General features: G+C 37.0%; 1 protein-coding gene across 4 annotated transcripts in view; it reads right to left on the bottom strand.

Moving 5' to 3' along the window:
- LY75 (lymphocyte antigen 75) overlaps window positions 1-14,418 on the bottom strand; it is a 44,174-nt gene that overhangs the window by 16,160 nt on the left and 13,596 nt on the right. For all 4 annotated transcript variants that reach the window (XM_086898579.1, XM_086898578.1, XM_086898580.1 and 1 more), the window contains exons 13-22: window positions 14,108-14,250; window positions 8,466-8,547; window positions 7,826-7,897; window positions 6,317-6,440; window positions 5,483-5,518; window positions 5,030-5,205; window positions 4,382-4,446; window positions 3,471-3,547; window positions 2,226-2,362; window positions 1,054-1,159 (exon numbers count right to left, since the gene is read on the bottom strand). In XM_086898579.1, the coding sequence (XP_086754705.1) occupies window positions 1,054-1,159; window positions 2,226-2,362; window positions 3,471-3,547; window positions 4,382-4,446; window positions 5,030-5,205; window positions 5,483-5,518; window positions 6,317-6,440; window positions 7,826-7,897; window positions 8,466-8,547; window positions 14,108-14,250 (1,018 nt within the window). The remainder of the gene's footprint in view (window positions 1-1,053; window positions 1,160-2,225; window positions 2,363-3,470; window positions 3,548-4,381; window positions 4,447-5,029; window positions 5,206-5,482; window positions 5,519-6,316; window positions 6,441-7,825; window positions 7,898-8,465; window positions 8,548-14,107; window positions 14,251-14,418) is intronic.

Genomic DNA, 14,418 nt, shown 5'->3' with positions numbered 1-14,418 from the left:
GAGAAAAGCAAGACACAATAACAAACACTTCCAAATGCACCAAATCACAAAAGGGATCCTGCTATGTAACATTTCAGAATGGCTGTGCTTTTCCAACCTTAAATACATACAAAAACACGTAGGCCTAAGACATGTATATTCCTGTATATAACACTAATCCTCCCCAATAACAGCGGTAAAAAAAAATTACCATTAAGCTGCTGCCTGCAGGTACACTCTTGACTTCTCTAGTCTACTTACCATGTTTTGTTTGGCAAGGGGTTATTTGCTTATAAAGAAAATATGCACTGTGGGCACTGCAGAATTCAACCAAGCTACTTCAGATATACCCTCAGAGAACTCTTAATTATCCACAAGAATAAAGTTGCAAATTCAGCCACGTCATTCGGCAGTTTGTTGCTGAACATTACTCGCAGCCAATGTGAACCCATTTCTTCCCCACTGCATTTCTCTCATTGACTTTAGTTGATTAAGGTGAAACAGTTCTGTTTTCCAGTTCTCCTGCTTTCCATCCTCTCATCAGTGTCCGTAAGAGCTCACAGGGGGTCATTTTGGACACATGGCCACATTAAACTGCTTGGCACATGCAGAAACAAAGATAAATTTGTGCTCCAGCTGGCATTGTATTTGCCATCTCATTCCCACAGCTGAGCTTCTCTTGGAAGCAGCTTCTACGGTGGTTTTTCACAGTGCAAAGTCTACAGTTTCAGTTATGTTTTAGCTTGCAAAGCCAAACAATTCTTCAGTCAATAATGACCTTTTTATGCTCAACTCTCAGTGCAAGGTTTTGCAACTTTTTTCTTCTTGTAACAGGTTAAGATCATACAGAGAAGCTGCTCTTTAAGCTGATTCAAATGTCTGCTAACTGAATTTCCATCTTACGTTTCCAGTGATGCAAACAACAGACAACACATTTTTAACTAGTCCTGGATTTTTAGACTGCTCCTAGTATGCCTGTGGATAACCAAGTGATTTGCTCAAGTTCTTAAGCAGAACCATTCTGAATGTGGAAGAGAAGCTGCATACTAAAGTGCCACCAGCTCACCACCCTACCTTGGTCAGCTTGATCTGAGATAGATGGAAGAGAGCCTCCAAAAGTTATGCACTTTTCATTAGCTGCATTAAATGTTAAATGTTCAGGTTTCATCTTTAGAAAACACTGCAAAATAAATATAATGAAAATTATTTTCATCATACCATTCTGCCTAAGACATAAATCAATATGTAGAGGTCCTTAAACCAACCCTAAAAACCTCACTTCTCATTTCCTTCAGTAACTTATAACTATTTTTTGCAGAAAGCAAGAGACCTGATAGTAGCTGCAAGCATTTATTTGGTTCAGCATAGTAGCTAAATATAAAATGATCTCTTTGACTAACTCCTCATTAATATTCAGTAATTCTTATTTGCTACATCAGAACATGTACTGTTTTAGGAATGAGAACTCACACATGAACTCTGCGGCCAGATAGTGCTGGTCAGGAACTTGTAATAAGCTACCTTTGGGGTAAAACTACATAGAAACTCCAAGGTCTATTCTGCAATGATGTGAAGTAAGCTTGCAAAATTTGGCAGAATTCAATGTGCAGATTTGATACAGAATAATGGTGGAGCAAACAACAGGAATGAATATCACTAAGACTCTACATTACTGCCTTAAAATGTAATACTGCAATAATTAATAATACTATGGCTTCTGACTTCTTGGTTAATTCATAAAAGCTGTCACTAATTCTTAACTAAATTTAATCATTAAGGCAACTCAGGAAACAATGTCTGCCGACTTGTTGTCTTGCCTATGGTTACTCCAGAAGAGACACAACATGCTTCTGCCACAGAAACCTCATCCTCTCCTAATCCTAATCTCATCCTCTCCTAATCTTCCTAATCCTTCTCTTCATTCAAAGTAGAAGCCCAAGATTAGACAACCAGTGTACAACACAACCAGTGTTCCTCGACTGTGGTGATGGTGTGTGTGGTGTGGTGTGGTGATGGGAAAGCAAAACAACCTGAGAATGAATGCTTTGAATTTAAGAAACCATCAGTGCTGAATAAGGGACAAAAGGGGAAGAGATTATTTTAATCACTACACTTAGTTTTCAAAAGCCCATTTCTAGTATATTCCTCACCAGAGGGGCTACCTCCTTCTTTCTTTTAGAAAGGGATTCCAGCTTGATGGACTATGAAAAATAGGCAAGGATGATGAATCTGTGTTATTGTTGTACCTTATTCCGGAACTGATGCCAGCCTTTAGGGCAGCCTCCTCTGACTGGGTGGTAACTGGGATCATGTTTCTCTAGTAAGGAGGCATTATTTTTTTCACAGATGAAGGGCAGTTTCACATTACAGTTAACTGGGTAGTCTGCAGAAACAGAAGTTTTTAAAAACAGTTATGGTAATGCCTCTCACACTCCATTTGCTATTCATACCTTATGACATAAAGACCAACCCGAAAGGAAACCTTCTTTGGTGCAACCACATTGAACTACTGTTACGCAATAGAAAGTATTAAAAATAGCAGTAGAGCAACAGTCAAGCCTAAATAATTTATATCAGACAGTAGTACAATATTCCTAAAGATCCAGAGTCTCGCTCTTACTTCCAGTATTAACTTCATATAGGCAGAGAGAACTTGAAAACAGAGTATTATTGAATAAATATTTTTATATGAGGACTAACCTTGTATTCTGGCAAAGAGGGTATGTCTAAACGTCAAAAAAAGCCAAAAGGAAACCTTTAACATCTACAAGTAGAGCATCTGACCTGTGCTGTATTACATGACTCCTGCAGTCATAAATGGACTGACTTCCTAGTCTAGAACAATTTTAGGATAACAGAGATGAAAACAGTTAATCAGCAAACAACTGAATAATGGGGAAAATGTGCTTAAAATGGAAATGGTAGAAGACAGGAAGATTTCTTGTTCACTGGTAGTTATACATTTTCCTTAACATACAACTGTTGAAAAAGGAAGTAATAAGCTTCAAGTACCACCAGGTGGCTTTTTCATTACTTTGTCTCTTACAGTATGACTCCAATAGTAAATGGAATTTGTGTCTCCAGATGTGTACATGGTTGCAAGTATAGAGTCAACCTCTCTAACTAACAGCTCTCAGACAAACTCCAGAGCTCAGAATATGTATCATAAATACAAAAAGGTAGCCACCAAAACCAGATTTCACCTAATAATTTCTGTTGCAAAAAGAGTGACAATCTATCATAAAAAGTTGTCATTTGAATTTAGGTTTGCTTCTGGTCATTAAGAAATATTACCACAGCTTCTACCATGAGGCAGAAAAAATGATTCAACAGTCAATCAGATTATCATGAAGAAGCCATTCACTCCTAAATTGGTATCAATTTGCATTTAATAGAAGAGTTTGGGTAGAACAGTAATTACTACTTTTTTATTTTCTTTTCAAATAAACACAACGATAGCAGAGGGGGTGAAAAAGTAAAAACAGTCTCACCTCTATACCAGTTCTTTCTGGAAATATACCAGCAATCTCTCAGTAATCTATCATGGAAGCGTGGAAATAACTGTAAACTGGACATAAATATTTCAGAGTTAATCTCCAATCCAATGTGACCTTCATGGAGAAATTCTGATGGCAACAGTGTCAGTACAAACAAAAATTTGGGCTATTAACTGTCTCTAGATGCCCTACCCCAACTAGGCTAGAAATAAATATGTGGTAGGTCCAGCAGTTATGTACTGTGCCCAAATTAACTGTGTTGAGATGTGCAGAATGAGGTTATTTATCACCATGCTGCTATCACAGCACATTGTCAGGACAAGTGAAGGGAGTAGGAAATAGCCTTAGTTTTCTTTTTACAATAGTACATTGCTACAGTATTTTGGAAAGTGAGGACTTTCCTTGTAAGAAGACAGTGAATCTTCTCTGCAGCCAAGAAGGGAATGATGCAAGATTTGCTGTGAGTCATTCCAACTCTACAAGACTATACTAAAAGCTCTCCAAGACTTTGGCATTACCTAATTAGAACAGTGATGTCTTAAACGAATTTCCCATTCCCTGTTCTTGGGTATTCCTCAATCCTCAGAGTCAGAATGGGTGCTCTTTTTTGTCAGTTCTCCAAGTGTTAACAGAACAATGAAGTTGGCTCAAAACCCCAGTAAAAGCATTTCAAAGATCAAGGGCATACATTAGCTATGAGGATCATACATTTCAAGGATTCCCACAGCAAGACTAAGATGCTTAAGCCCAACAACCCAGAATTAGAGGCTCTGATAACACACACAAGAAATGGATTACTAACTCCGTTTCAATAAAAATACTATGAATTAACTACTCTAGTTAACAATTCCTAAGAAGTACAAAATAAAACTTCCAAAAAAGCATCTCATAATTATTCTACATACGGTGAATGATAGCTGTAGCCATAATCAATAAACTTCAGCCACCACTTCTGTTCGCTGTTTGATAACTGTGGAAGTAAAGAACAAAACCCAGTATTTTACAACCCACATAGAAAGAGCTCCTGACTCCACCAGAGTGATGTAACAAAATTAGTCACAGAGGTACTGAAACTTGACATGTTTTTCTCAGACACCTTACAAGAATGTACTTTCATTCCATGAACAACACAAACCCCTGTCAATAAAGCCTATCAGACCACCATGCATTTCTAATTAAATCCTCTCAAAAGGTGAAAACCTATACGTTGTTCCATGCACAAAATTAAGAACCAGCACAATTGTTAATGAAATATTTGCAGACAATAGGATGCTTTCATGGTGGTCCTGCTATGACACTTTTCCAACATACAGAGAGTTCTGTGTTTTTTTAATGTTGTTAAACCTACATTAAAATTTAAAAATTCTTTTACCAGACTGCCAATAAAATAATTCACTTTTATCCCATCTATTTCTTTTAAGTACAATTGAAAACCATTGGGGCCAACAGGAAAAAGAAATAAATTAAGATTAACATTTTCTTATATTGGAAAACTTGGCAAGTAAATATTCCTGCAATGGAAAGTAACTGTGAAAACAGATTACCCCCCTTACCTTTTCTATTTGAGATAGTATTGTCCTGAGTTTTGGGTAAGACTCTACAGAGGCTAAATCACTATCATTTTTTTGACAGTAGAAAATAGCTTCCTGGTAGCTCAGGTTTTTATCTGGTACAAACCACAGCTCTGCTCCATCAACAACAAGCGGGGCTCCATGAATTCCAATTTCATCTATACAGAAGAAATACCACAAGAGAAAGAAACAAATTCAGAAGTACAAATATTGTCTTTTTCTGAATGTATTAAGAAATCTCAATTTGACACTGGGAAGAGTCAATGCTCTTCGTTTTGAACTCACTCAAAATCAAATTCTATCAAATTCTATCAGTTCTAACCTTTTCTGGTATGAAATAGGTATTGCAGTAGCAGTGTAACAAAACTAATAAAAGATATTGAGTATAAACAACCCTACACACATAGTGGAAAAATACAAAAGAAATCCAATTACCTGGTATATACCACTCTGGTGTCTTTGGAGTGCTACCTGTCCAGAGGAAAAAAGGAAAAGTCACTGAATTCACCTTGTAATAGTGTGGCCACAAATAACAGAAGTGATGGTTAGTACTCATACTCCTCAGTATTCATGATGATAACAAAGGAAAATGAAATCTTACAGAGCTGGTACAAAATTAATGGTAGTACTGCATACCTCCATCTTATACATCTGTGGTTCTTCCATCTCTCAAACATCAAAGTAGTATTTCTACCAGAGTCCCATCCCAACAAGAAAGTTTCATCCCAAGACACTTTTTAATCAACAATCCAAATGTAAAAGTCTACTGGATTACATTTCATACAGCATGAAAAAACCTGGATCTGTGCAGATATGCCATGCTATTCTTTTGTATTCCTATTCCTGTGTTTCACTACAACGAGAAGCTAGTACACCAGTTTTACCAGAAGAAGGCTAGTTCACCTAAGGAGCAAACTGTACACCCAAAATATTTGTGGTGATTTAGTTAAAAATATCACTGAGAAAGAGTAAGTCAAGTTTACAAATGCTGCAATTCAGTGGCTTATATCACTGCACAAGAAACCACTTCTTACTTCATGGGACTAGAAAGAATACTAGAGCAGTGATACTGCATCCTCCAGGGTCAAATTCTGACCTAAGTGTACATCTGTTTGTATGTGGTATTAGTGAGATATTTCATGTACTGTCCTCTTAGCAGTTCAGAGAAGAAACAGTAAAATATTGTTCAAAGTTTCTATTATAGGGCAATAATTACAACTCATTGCATTAAACTCTTTATATGAATAAATTGATGTAACTGCAGTTTACCTTTTGTTATCTGGCAGACCCATTCAAGCTTAGCTTCACAATCAAAAGGCCTGAAGTAAAATTCCAGATCTCTGCCTTCATGAAAGTAAAATCTCCAAAATGATCTCCGTGAAAACTGTGAGGTCTGCATATAAGTAGAAACAGAGAACTGAGTTAGGACAGCACAAGCCTTTGAAATGCAAAATTAAACTGTATTAAAAAGGTCCTTTGGCAAAGTCAGTGTATTTTACTGTGTCATTAGTCACATAATTTATTTTGAAAATAAAAGACCAGATACAGCTATAACTTCAACTGTAACTCTCCATGTTAGCTAATGCTATGAAGCAATTACATAAAGGGCTTAAGGTCAGTCTATATACAAACATCTTAAAAGTCTTTTCTAGAAATAATGTTTCTTAGGGTTTTTGTAGTGCCCAGTTTCTTTTCAATGCTATTGCAATTTGTTCCCCTGAAATGATTCTCATTGCTGCTGAAAAGAAGAAACCACCTAAACTGGCACAGAAACAATCATTCTTATTTAAGATTATTTCTTACAATCAAGCTTGAAGAACTGACTTTACTCTTGCTGGTCTCTCCAGTAAGAAGAATGTTTTTATCATTTATTGACATAACATGTCTATAGCAGGGAGGAGAGGAAAGTTACTACATTCACAGTATTCCCTTCAAAGTGCTCTCCTTTGTATAAAATTTCAGGAGCTCAATGCTGACCAGCTTCTCAGTCTGGGGTCATGAGCACTGGAAAAGCGAATGAGGGAAATGGCTGTGAACAGAAGGAAAGGAATGCAAGTATCCTTTCCCCCAGTAAACCCTAAAAGCAGAGGTGGTTCTATTTAGGTTAAAAGGGATGGTAGGTACTGCAAAAAGTCAGATGATACTTCAGAAAAATTAAAGCCTATTTTAAAACTCATGCCATCAAGACTAAATTAAGTATTGAAGAGCTTAATCAGGAATCAGGCTGAGGTCTGACATTTGAAATAAGAAACCAGCAGAACACATACAGTCTATTTCACAAGTAAACAAGGAAATACACACAATAAACACAAACACATGCTCTGTCCTGGCTACTGCATTCCTCTTCTTCAGGTTTTAAACTCTTTCCTTAATCAGTAGTTAAGAAAAGCTAACACAGATTTTAAAAAGTTACTGGTAGGGCTCTCTGTGCTTCTTTGTTTTAGACTCCATGACACATCCTTAGAAATTATATGGAATATACAAGAGATCCATAGTATGGCATTATGCAATACAGAATAGCACTGTTACTAAAATATTTTGTAGTTAAAAAGGTTCATAAGAAGTCCTATGAAAGGTTATCATTAGCACAGTACTTGGTTCATAAAAAAATGGCTAATGGAAAATTTGTAATAGATGCATATTGATAAAGGGGATACTACAGCTTTTTCACTATGCAAAGAAAACACCTAAACCTAAATTCAGTATACAACTGGAAAAAGTATTTTTTCCAAGCACTTCCAAGTAAAAACACACATTATTAAGGACCTTGAAACTAACCTTTAATGCAGCACAGTCTCTTGTATCATACTCATCTTCCAGATAGTCGAGTGGCATAACAACACTGGTTACCTACAGGATGATGGACAGGGCGAAAGAATCAGCATTTGATGCTTTGTTGTGGCAATCTTAACAGATAACTATTCAAACCTGGGGTCCCAATATGTTTATTACTATTAAAATAAGTGTTGAATGGCAGCTAGTCCTTCTGTTTTGTGTCTCCATGTCTGTTTTTTTGGGGGGAGAGGAAAGAACTCACAATTTCAGAAAAATAAAACAATTAGAATGAGGAAGTTATTTTTGGAAAAGTCTGTCATAACAAGGAAATGAGCTGATAAACCCTCCCTTCTGCTGTAGCATGAACACCTTGTTCTCTCCACCAGGTCTTGGATGTTTACTACTATATTTCTGTGAAATAATTTTAATATAATGGAGATGGAAATCAGGTTAACGTTGTTAAAGATATACTTTTAATTAGAAATCTGCTTGGATGACAGCTCTTAAGTGCATGGTCTTCTTCTGAATTACTAATCTGTTGAAAGACCTGACATATTTTAATTAAAATATTTATCAATTTACTTTCAATTCAGTCCTAGCTGAAACAAGTCAGTATATGACATTTCCTGGTCAGTTAACTTACAGGTTTGTTATCACTCCATTGCCAGGTTCCCAAAGAATCAGGACTTCTCTTATTCATTCCAATCCAGACCCATCTGTCATTGCTGTAAATAAACAAGATATAATCTTATGCCAAGCATATGGTACAGCTCATTTAATAGGAAGACTGACCTATGGCATGGCATTATTTAGGACCAAGCAGAAAAACCAAGGTTTTACTGCTGCAAGTTGCAGCAGTTGAAAAAGAAAATAGACACAAGGGCTAGGACCTCTTCTGTACAGAAGAAAACTAACTAAATCAGGTCATTCCTTTGTGGGCTGCATCACCACTTCATCAGCTGTCACTTGATACAATGATCTCTTTTCTACACTTTTCTTCCAGAATCACACACTGTTTCCGTGGTTTGGTTCTCTTTCTGTTGTCTACCTTGGGCTATCTCTCAAATACCAGCAGCTCAAATCCACTCTTTCTCAAACCACAGAAAAGCTTATGTTCAAAGAACTGGCATATTTCCCTTAACTTTTTAAGTGGTATATACACGCTAAACATGGGCACCTATTTCAATTATGCACCCTCATAAATGAGGCATAGACATAAATTAGCACCTAACACAACTGACTTCAATGGTTACATGAACAAGCGGCAGCAGAAATTTTAGCCCTGTCAGAACTGGGTTTTTTCCTAGATTTTACTTCCTCATTTTTCAAAAGCAATAGACACTTAAATCTAAAATTTCAGTCATGTTCTAAGATACAAAATTACCTGAAAGAAACAGGTTTACAATGTAAATACTCCAATCTGCAGTAAGAACCTTTACCATACTCTTTTGCTTATGAATCTAAAGATGCTCTAACAAAGTTAAAGGTCCTAGACCAACTGCAAGGTTAGTTTTCTACTGCAAATTCTCAAAGATTCAATTTTGTGCAGGGTACTGAACTTTCTGATAACTCACTCCAATCCACTACTCAGTCCAAGAAAGTCAAAAGACACTTCTCTTTTTCTCTTTTTGACATTCTCTGAATGACAGTATCAGCTGGAAGCAGCAGAGGGGAGAAAGACCATGAGTTTTCTATGAAATCACAGACTACGTGAAACCACTGCAAGAGCTGTGGAAAAGGCACTCTCATCAAGGTGGTCTGACAGCAGCAGCAGAGCACTGGTGCCACATTACAGGGCTCCTGTAGATCAGTATCAGGAGCACTGTCCCATCAGGATGCACCAAGTACAGAGAAGGAATACAGGACATTTGGGGAAATTAAGAGTTTAGGCTATTAACAAGGACTAAGGATTTTCTTGTCTAGTCTTCCCAAAGAAAGACAGGGAAAAGATACAATTATTACCCATAATATTTTAGGAGCCTAAACCTGCAAGAAGAGGAGCGATTTGAGCAAAAAGAACATCACGTCTGAGGGAACCACAACTCAAAAAAAAAATTTAAGCTCAAAACTGGACATCTTACCAGCAGAGGTCAGAGTTTGTAAAAGGCTCCCCAGAAAATAGCGCTGACAAGTTCAGTGATTTGAAGCCAGAGCTCAGAAAATTTATGAAAATTACTTTATTATCTGGAGGGATGGACTCGGAATCAAGCTTTGCCACTAGCTTTCCACACGTATCACTACAAAGATACTGAACAGTCTGAAAATACTGACTGTGCAGCACCAAGAAACAACTTAACTCAGGGTATGTGAAATCCAAGAAGGGCAACAGTACTTGGTAAAGGTTCGTTTAAGAAGAAAAGTATCAGCCATCAACAAATCTCATTGTTCTGTTCTTTGTTCTCAACTCCAGTAATAGTTTTCTGACATTGAGCAGTATGATAAAATCACATTAGAGTGATCACACTACCACCAATCTTTAGTCTTTCAATGATACAACTAAGGAGCCTTTAAAGAGCCTAAATGCATCATATCACTGCAGAGGGAAAACTGTAAGCCAAATATTCACAGCTGTCAAGCAGCTATATATAACCTAAAGGCTATTTGCCTTTAGGACTTTATTTTTCTGTGGCTGTTCTTGCAATTCTTGCAATAATTGTTCTTGCAATAAGAAGCAGACATCCCCTCCTAGTTGCCACCTACAGACTTAGTGCAGTTTCAGCAGCTGATCACCACACAGGAATATCTACTAAAAAGGAAGTTTAAGACATTCATTTCAAAACAATTTGCAGTAATTACCTGAGGTTCTAGAGCAATTTTTCAAACTCTTTCAATTTGTATTTGGCTATTATATAATAAATAAATAAATTTAAAAAAAGAAGTGTGCCAGGTCAAGAATTTCCCCAGCTTATCTCCCAATTTACAATTACTAGCCTGCAAACAGAGCAATGTTTTCAACTGACTGGGCCCTTACACATTAATGTACCTCTTTTGCTTCTTTTGGAATTGTTCAGACATGACCATGAATAATTTAGTAACTGCTACACTACACCTGACAGTACTTTTAAGCTGCAGTAAAACCTTCTGATAACCCTCTGAAATTATAGTGTCATCTCATCACAAGAAAGAATTCCACCAACTATTTAAGACAAAGATGAATTGAGGCTCTCTATTGCAATTGAGCTTGCAGCAAGGAATTTGCTTATGCTTCAAGTATGTCTCCTCATTGCAAAGTACTTAAAATTCATCCTATGGACTGATACCAAAATGGATTTATCAGTGACACAGTATTCTTTGAGCCACACTCCTAGAACTGTCTCTAAAAACCGAAAGTATCCTGAGTTTTAAACTAAAGCATACATGCAATTTTGCTTCACAATGGATTCCACACTGATTGACACTGAAAGACCATAAATCTCTAGCAATCCCTGTGGAATACTGGTGTTTTTAATTTTACACAGAGTTAAATATTCATAAAAGTCAATGTACTACAGGAGCGAATAAATACACTTTAGATTGTGAAGGGACTATGAACCTGTAATTTTTCTAATCATATTCGAATTGCCAAAATAGAAAATTTTTTTCTCTGTCCTTTATGATAGCTTCAACACAAGATTAAGAGCCTAAGGGAAGTTTTTGAGGCTTGTAGGTCAACCTAGTTCTTGAGAAGAGGTAAGGTATACATCTGGGCCAACTCCTTAATGGTGCAATTTAAGGCACTATTTACTCTTATGCAGCGCCAACTTAAAACTCTGCATGAAGCCCATCTGGCCACCCTCTTCTCCCTGCTGCAACAGGGATACACTAGCTACATCACATCCTGCCAATTACCTGCACTTGAGTGGAAGAAAAGAGAAGCTGTATTAATGTAATTACTCTAACTTGCATGTCAGCTTTATTGCTGTTTTGGCCATTCTGTTAAGGTGATTTTTTCTTTCAAACTCAAGTGTTTGTGAGGCTTTCTAGATTCAAAACAATTCCAGCAGCAGAGCTGTTCATATAAAAGGCAACCTGGATTTCTTTCCAGTAAGGCATCCTCGCTGAAATGTTACCTCTAAGCAGTCCAAGCTCTTTCCCCTCCTGAGCCCAGCACTGCTGCCAGCTATAAGATGCAGAACGCTCACACACAGTCCGGAAAGAATGGAAGTAACTGAAGCGGATCTGTTCTGCCTGCATCACGTCCCTTAAAGCCAAAAGAGGTTATCTCCTAGTTCTTCCAGACAGGGGAAGGCTGGCAGGCTAATTTTATTTTCCTTTCCAATGGCAATAGCCTGACTTGGCTGGAGCAATTCTGGCTCCTATTTGACTCTAAGGTGGAATCTGAGTAAAGAACAAAATGGACTAGGCAAGCTGCCCTTTTCCTGGTGAACCAGAATGACTCTTGCTAACATTTAAAAACAAACAAATCTCAGTGAGTCACCAGAGAACTGTGCAAGGGGAAAAAACCCGAAACCAAGAGAGTCGAGGTGTGGCTCCTTCCCCAAGCTGAAATGAATGCAGTAATCTGAGTCTGCAGTCTCTGAGTAAATACAGAGAATACGAACAAACTGCATGCCAGCACACTCCAGCAGCTAATCACATCTAATACCACCTTAGCATAATTTCTCCCAGTTAGCTAAAGTACTTGTTCTTGGTGAAATAGTTCACATGGTTTCCTATTTCCCATTTCAAATGAGCTTGACTTTTAGATTAACTGCCCTTGACATATGACCTCCAAAATATTTTATGTAATCAACACCTCTGAGTAATTTAAAAGCATAACTATCTTCAACAATTCATCATGTTATGTAAACAAACATTATTTAAAATATCTCAGGCAATATCAACTATGTAGCATTTCAGTTCAGAATGTTCTGAAGTGCTGCAAAAAGGGTAAGCCCAGATGAAAATACTGTATTTTCAGTTGTATCTGATATGAGCAGTTGCTGCAACACCGACTGCAAATCAGTTTCTACCAGGCTCAATACATTGCCCCTCATTTTAAGTTCTGCTGGAATAATATTGAAATACTGTGACTTATCCTCTTTCTGACTAAGCTCAAAATTTCTGAACTGTGGGAAATGCAGGGGAACTGTGTGTAAACTGACTTCCAGGAAAGACAGAAGTCTCCACCTTTAAACTCCTAACAGAAAATATAATTAATACCTTAGTCTGCAAGTTGAAAAGCAATTCCAAGAACTTACTTGTAAGAAAATAAAATGTTATTTGTCTGTTCACATTTCATAGTAGATTAAGTGCACTAAAATAAAATTGAAAATCACAAAACCATCTTATAAGGTCTACAGCTAGAAATAATTTGTGCACTGTTTTTTATTGTGAATTCAGCCAGTTTAGCAAAGGAATCACAAGTGGCTTTTAGACAAGCTAACTATCTATATATAGAGCATACAAGTTTGGTTTTGCCTCTTATTAGCATAAACACTGAGTAATTTTCATGACTTGTGCACTTCTAAAAAAAGTTCACTGGTTTCTCAACCTCTTCAGTCATCAGGTTTAAAAATTTAATCACAGCGTTTTATGCTGGCAGCTTCTGCAATAATCCTGATTTAGTTTGTTGATGAAAAAATTTACATCACATAACTGGCAGCATTTGAGTTTAAGCAGGCAAAAGTTCTGAAAAAACAGACTGTCAATCAAAAAAACATATTACACAAGGATCTGACATCACACCAATGCCTAATAAAGCTTTGCAGTGACAGTTCATTTGATTAAAAATAAAGCTTTAAACTCATAAATTATTTAGCATTTAATCTGTTGATACCAGAACACTCAGCATACCCATCTAATGCCCATACAGTGTTAATGCAGCTATGCCAAATAGGATCTGTGCCAACCAGATTGCTGGACACTACATTATTCACATTTTCAAAAGTTAGCACCCAGTTTAGTCAGGAAGCATTTCATGAATAAAAATGAGATGTATCTTAAAAACTGAAATAATCACTCATCTCTAAAGAATGTACCAGTAAAGAATAGGTACATTTACCATCTAGCTGTGCCAAAATTCAACACAGAGAAGGAAAAATGTATTATAACAACATACTTAGATTTGCTTTGAGCATCTTCCATTACATAAATTTCTGTTCCTGTGCTGCCTCTAGCAATGTGAAATATTTGCCTAAGCTGTACTCCATTGACATTTTCCAGTAAGGCAGTTCAAATGCCACATCTAGCTTTTCCGTGGGAAACACATTTATCACACACTATCTCATATTTGCCACTTGGTGTCAACAGCAGTATTTGTGACACACTGCAGAACCAAATTTTAGAACATGGCTAGTTTGTTACCTGATCATTTTTCTCAGGATAGAATGAAGTGCCTTGATTTCTTCTGAGTGGCTAAAACTAGGCAGATGGCCTCCAAGGGCTTCACAGAACCTTTCTGCCTCTTCCCAGGTCCTGGTTCGCAGCACTCTTTCACTATGAAAGAACTTCACAACAACCAAATGTCAGAGCAGAAAATGATACATGAGGCAGAATTTTTAAAACATTCCTGTTCTACTAAAATATAGCCACCTGAGATTTAATAACTGGTATTTACATAGGGAAAGAACTCGACTTTTTTACAATTTTTCTTCCAGTTTGTTTGACAACAGCCA

Source organism: Cyanistes caeruleus, chromosome 7 (genome assembly GCF_971803275.1).
Source record: "Cyanistes caeruleus chromosome 7, bCyaCae1.hap1.1, whole genome shotgun sequence".
NCBI lineage: Eukaryota > Metazoa > Chordata > Aves > Passeriformes > Paridae > Cyanistes > Cyanistes caeruleus.
The sequence above is the reverse complement of the archived record's forward strand: the minus strand, read 5'-3'. Positions and strand labels throughout refer to the sequence as shown.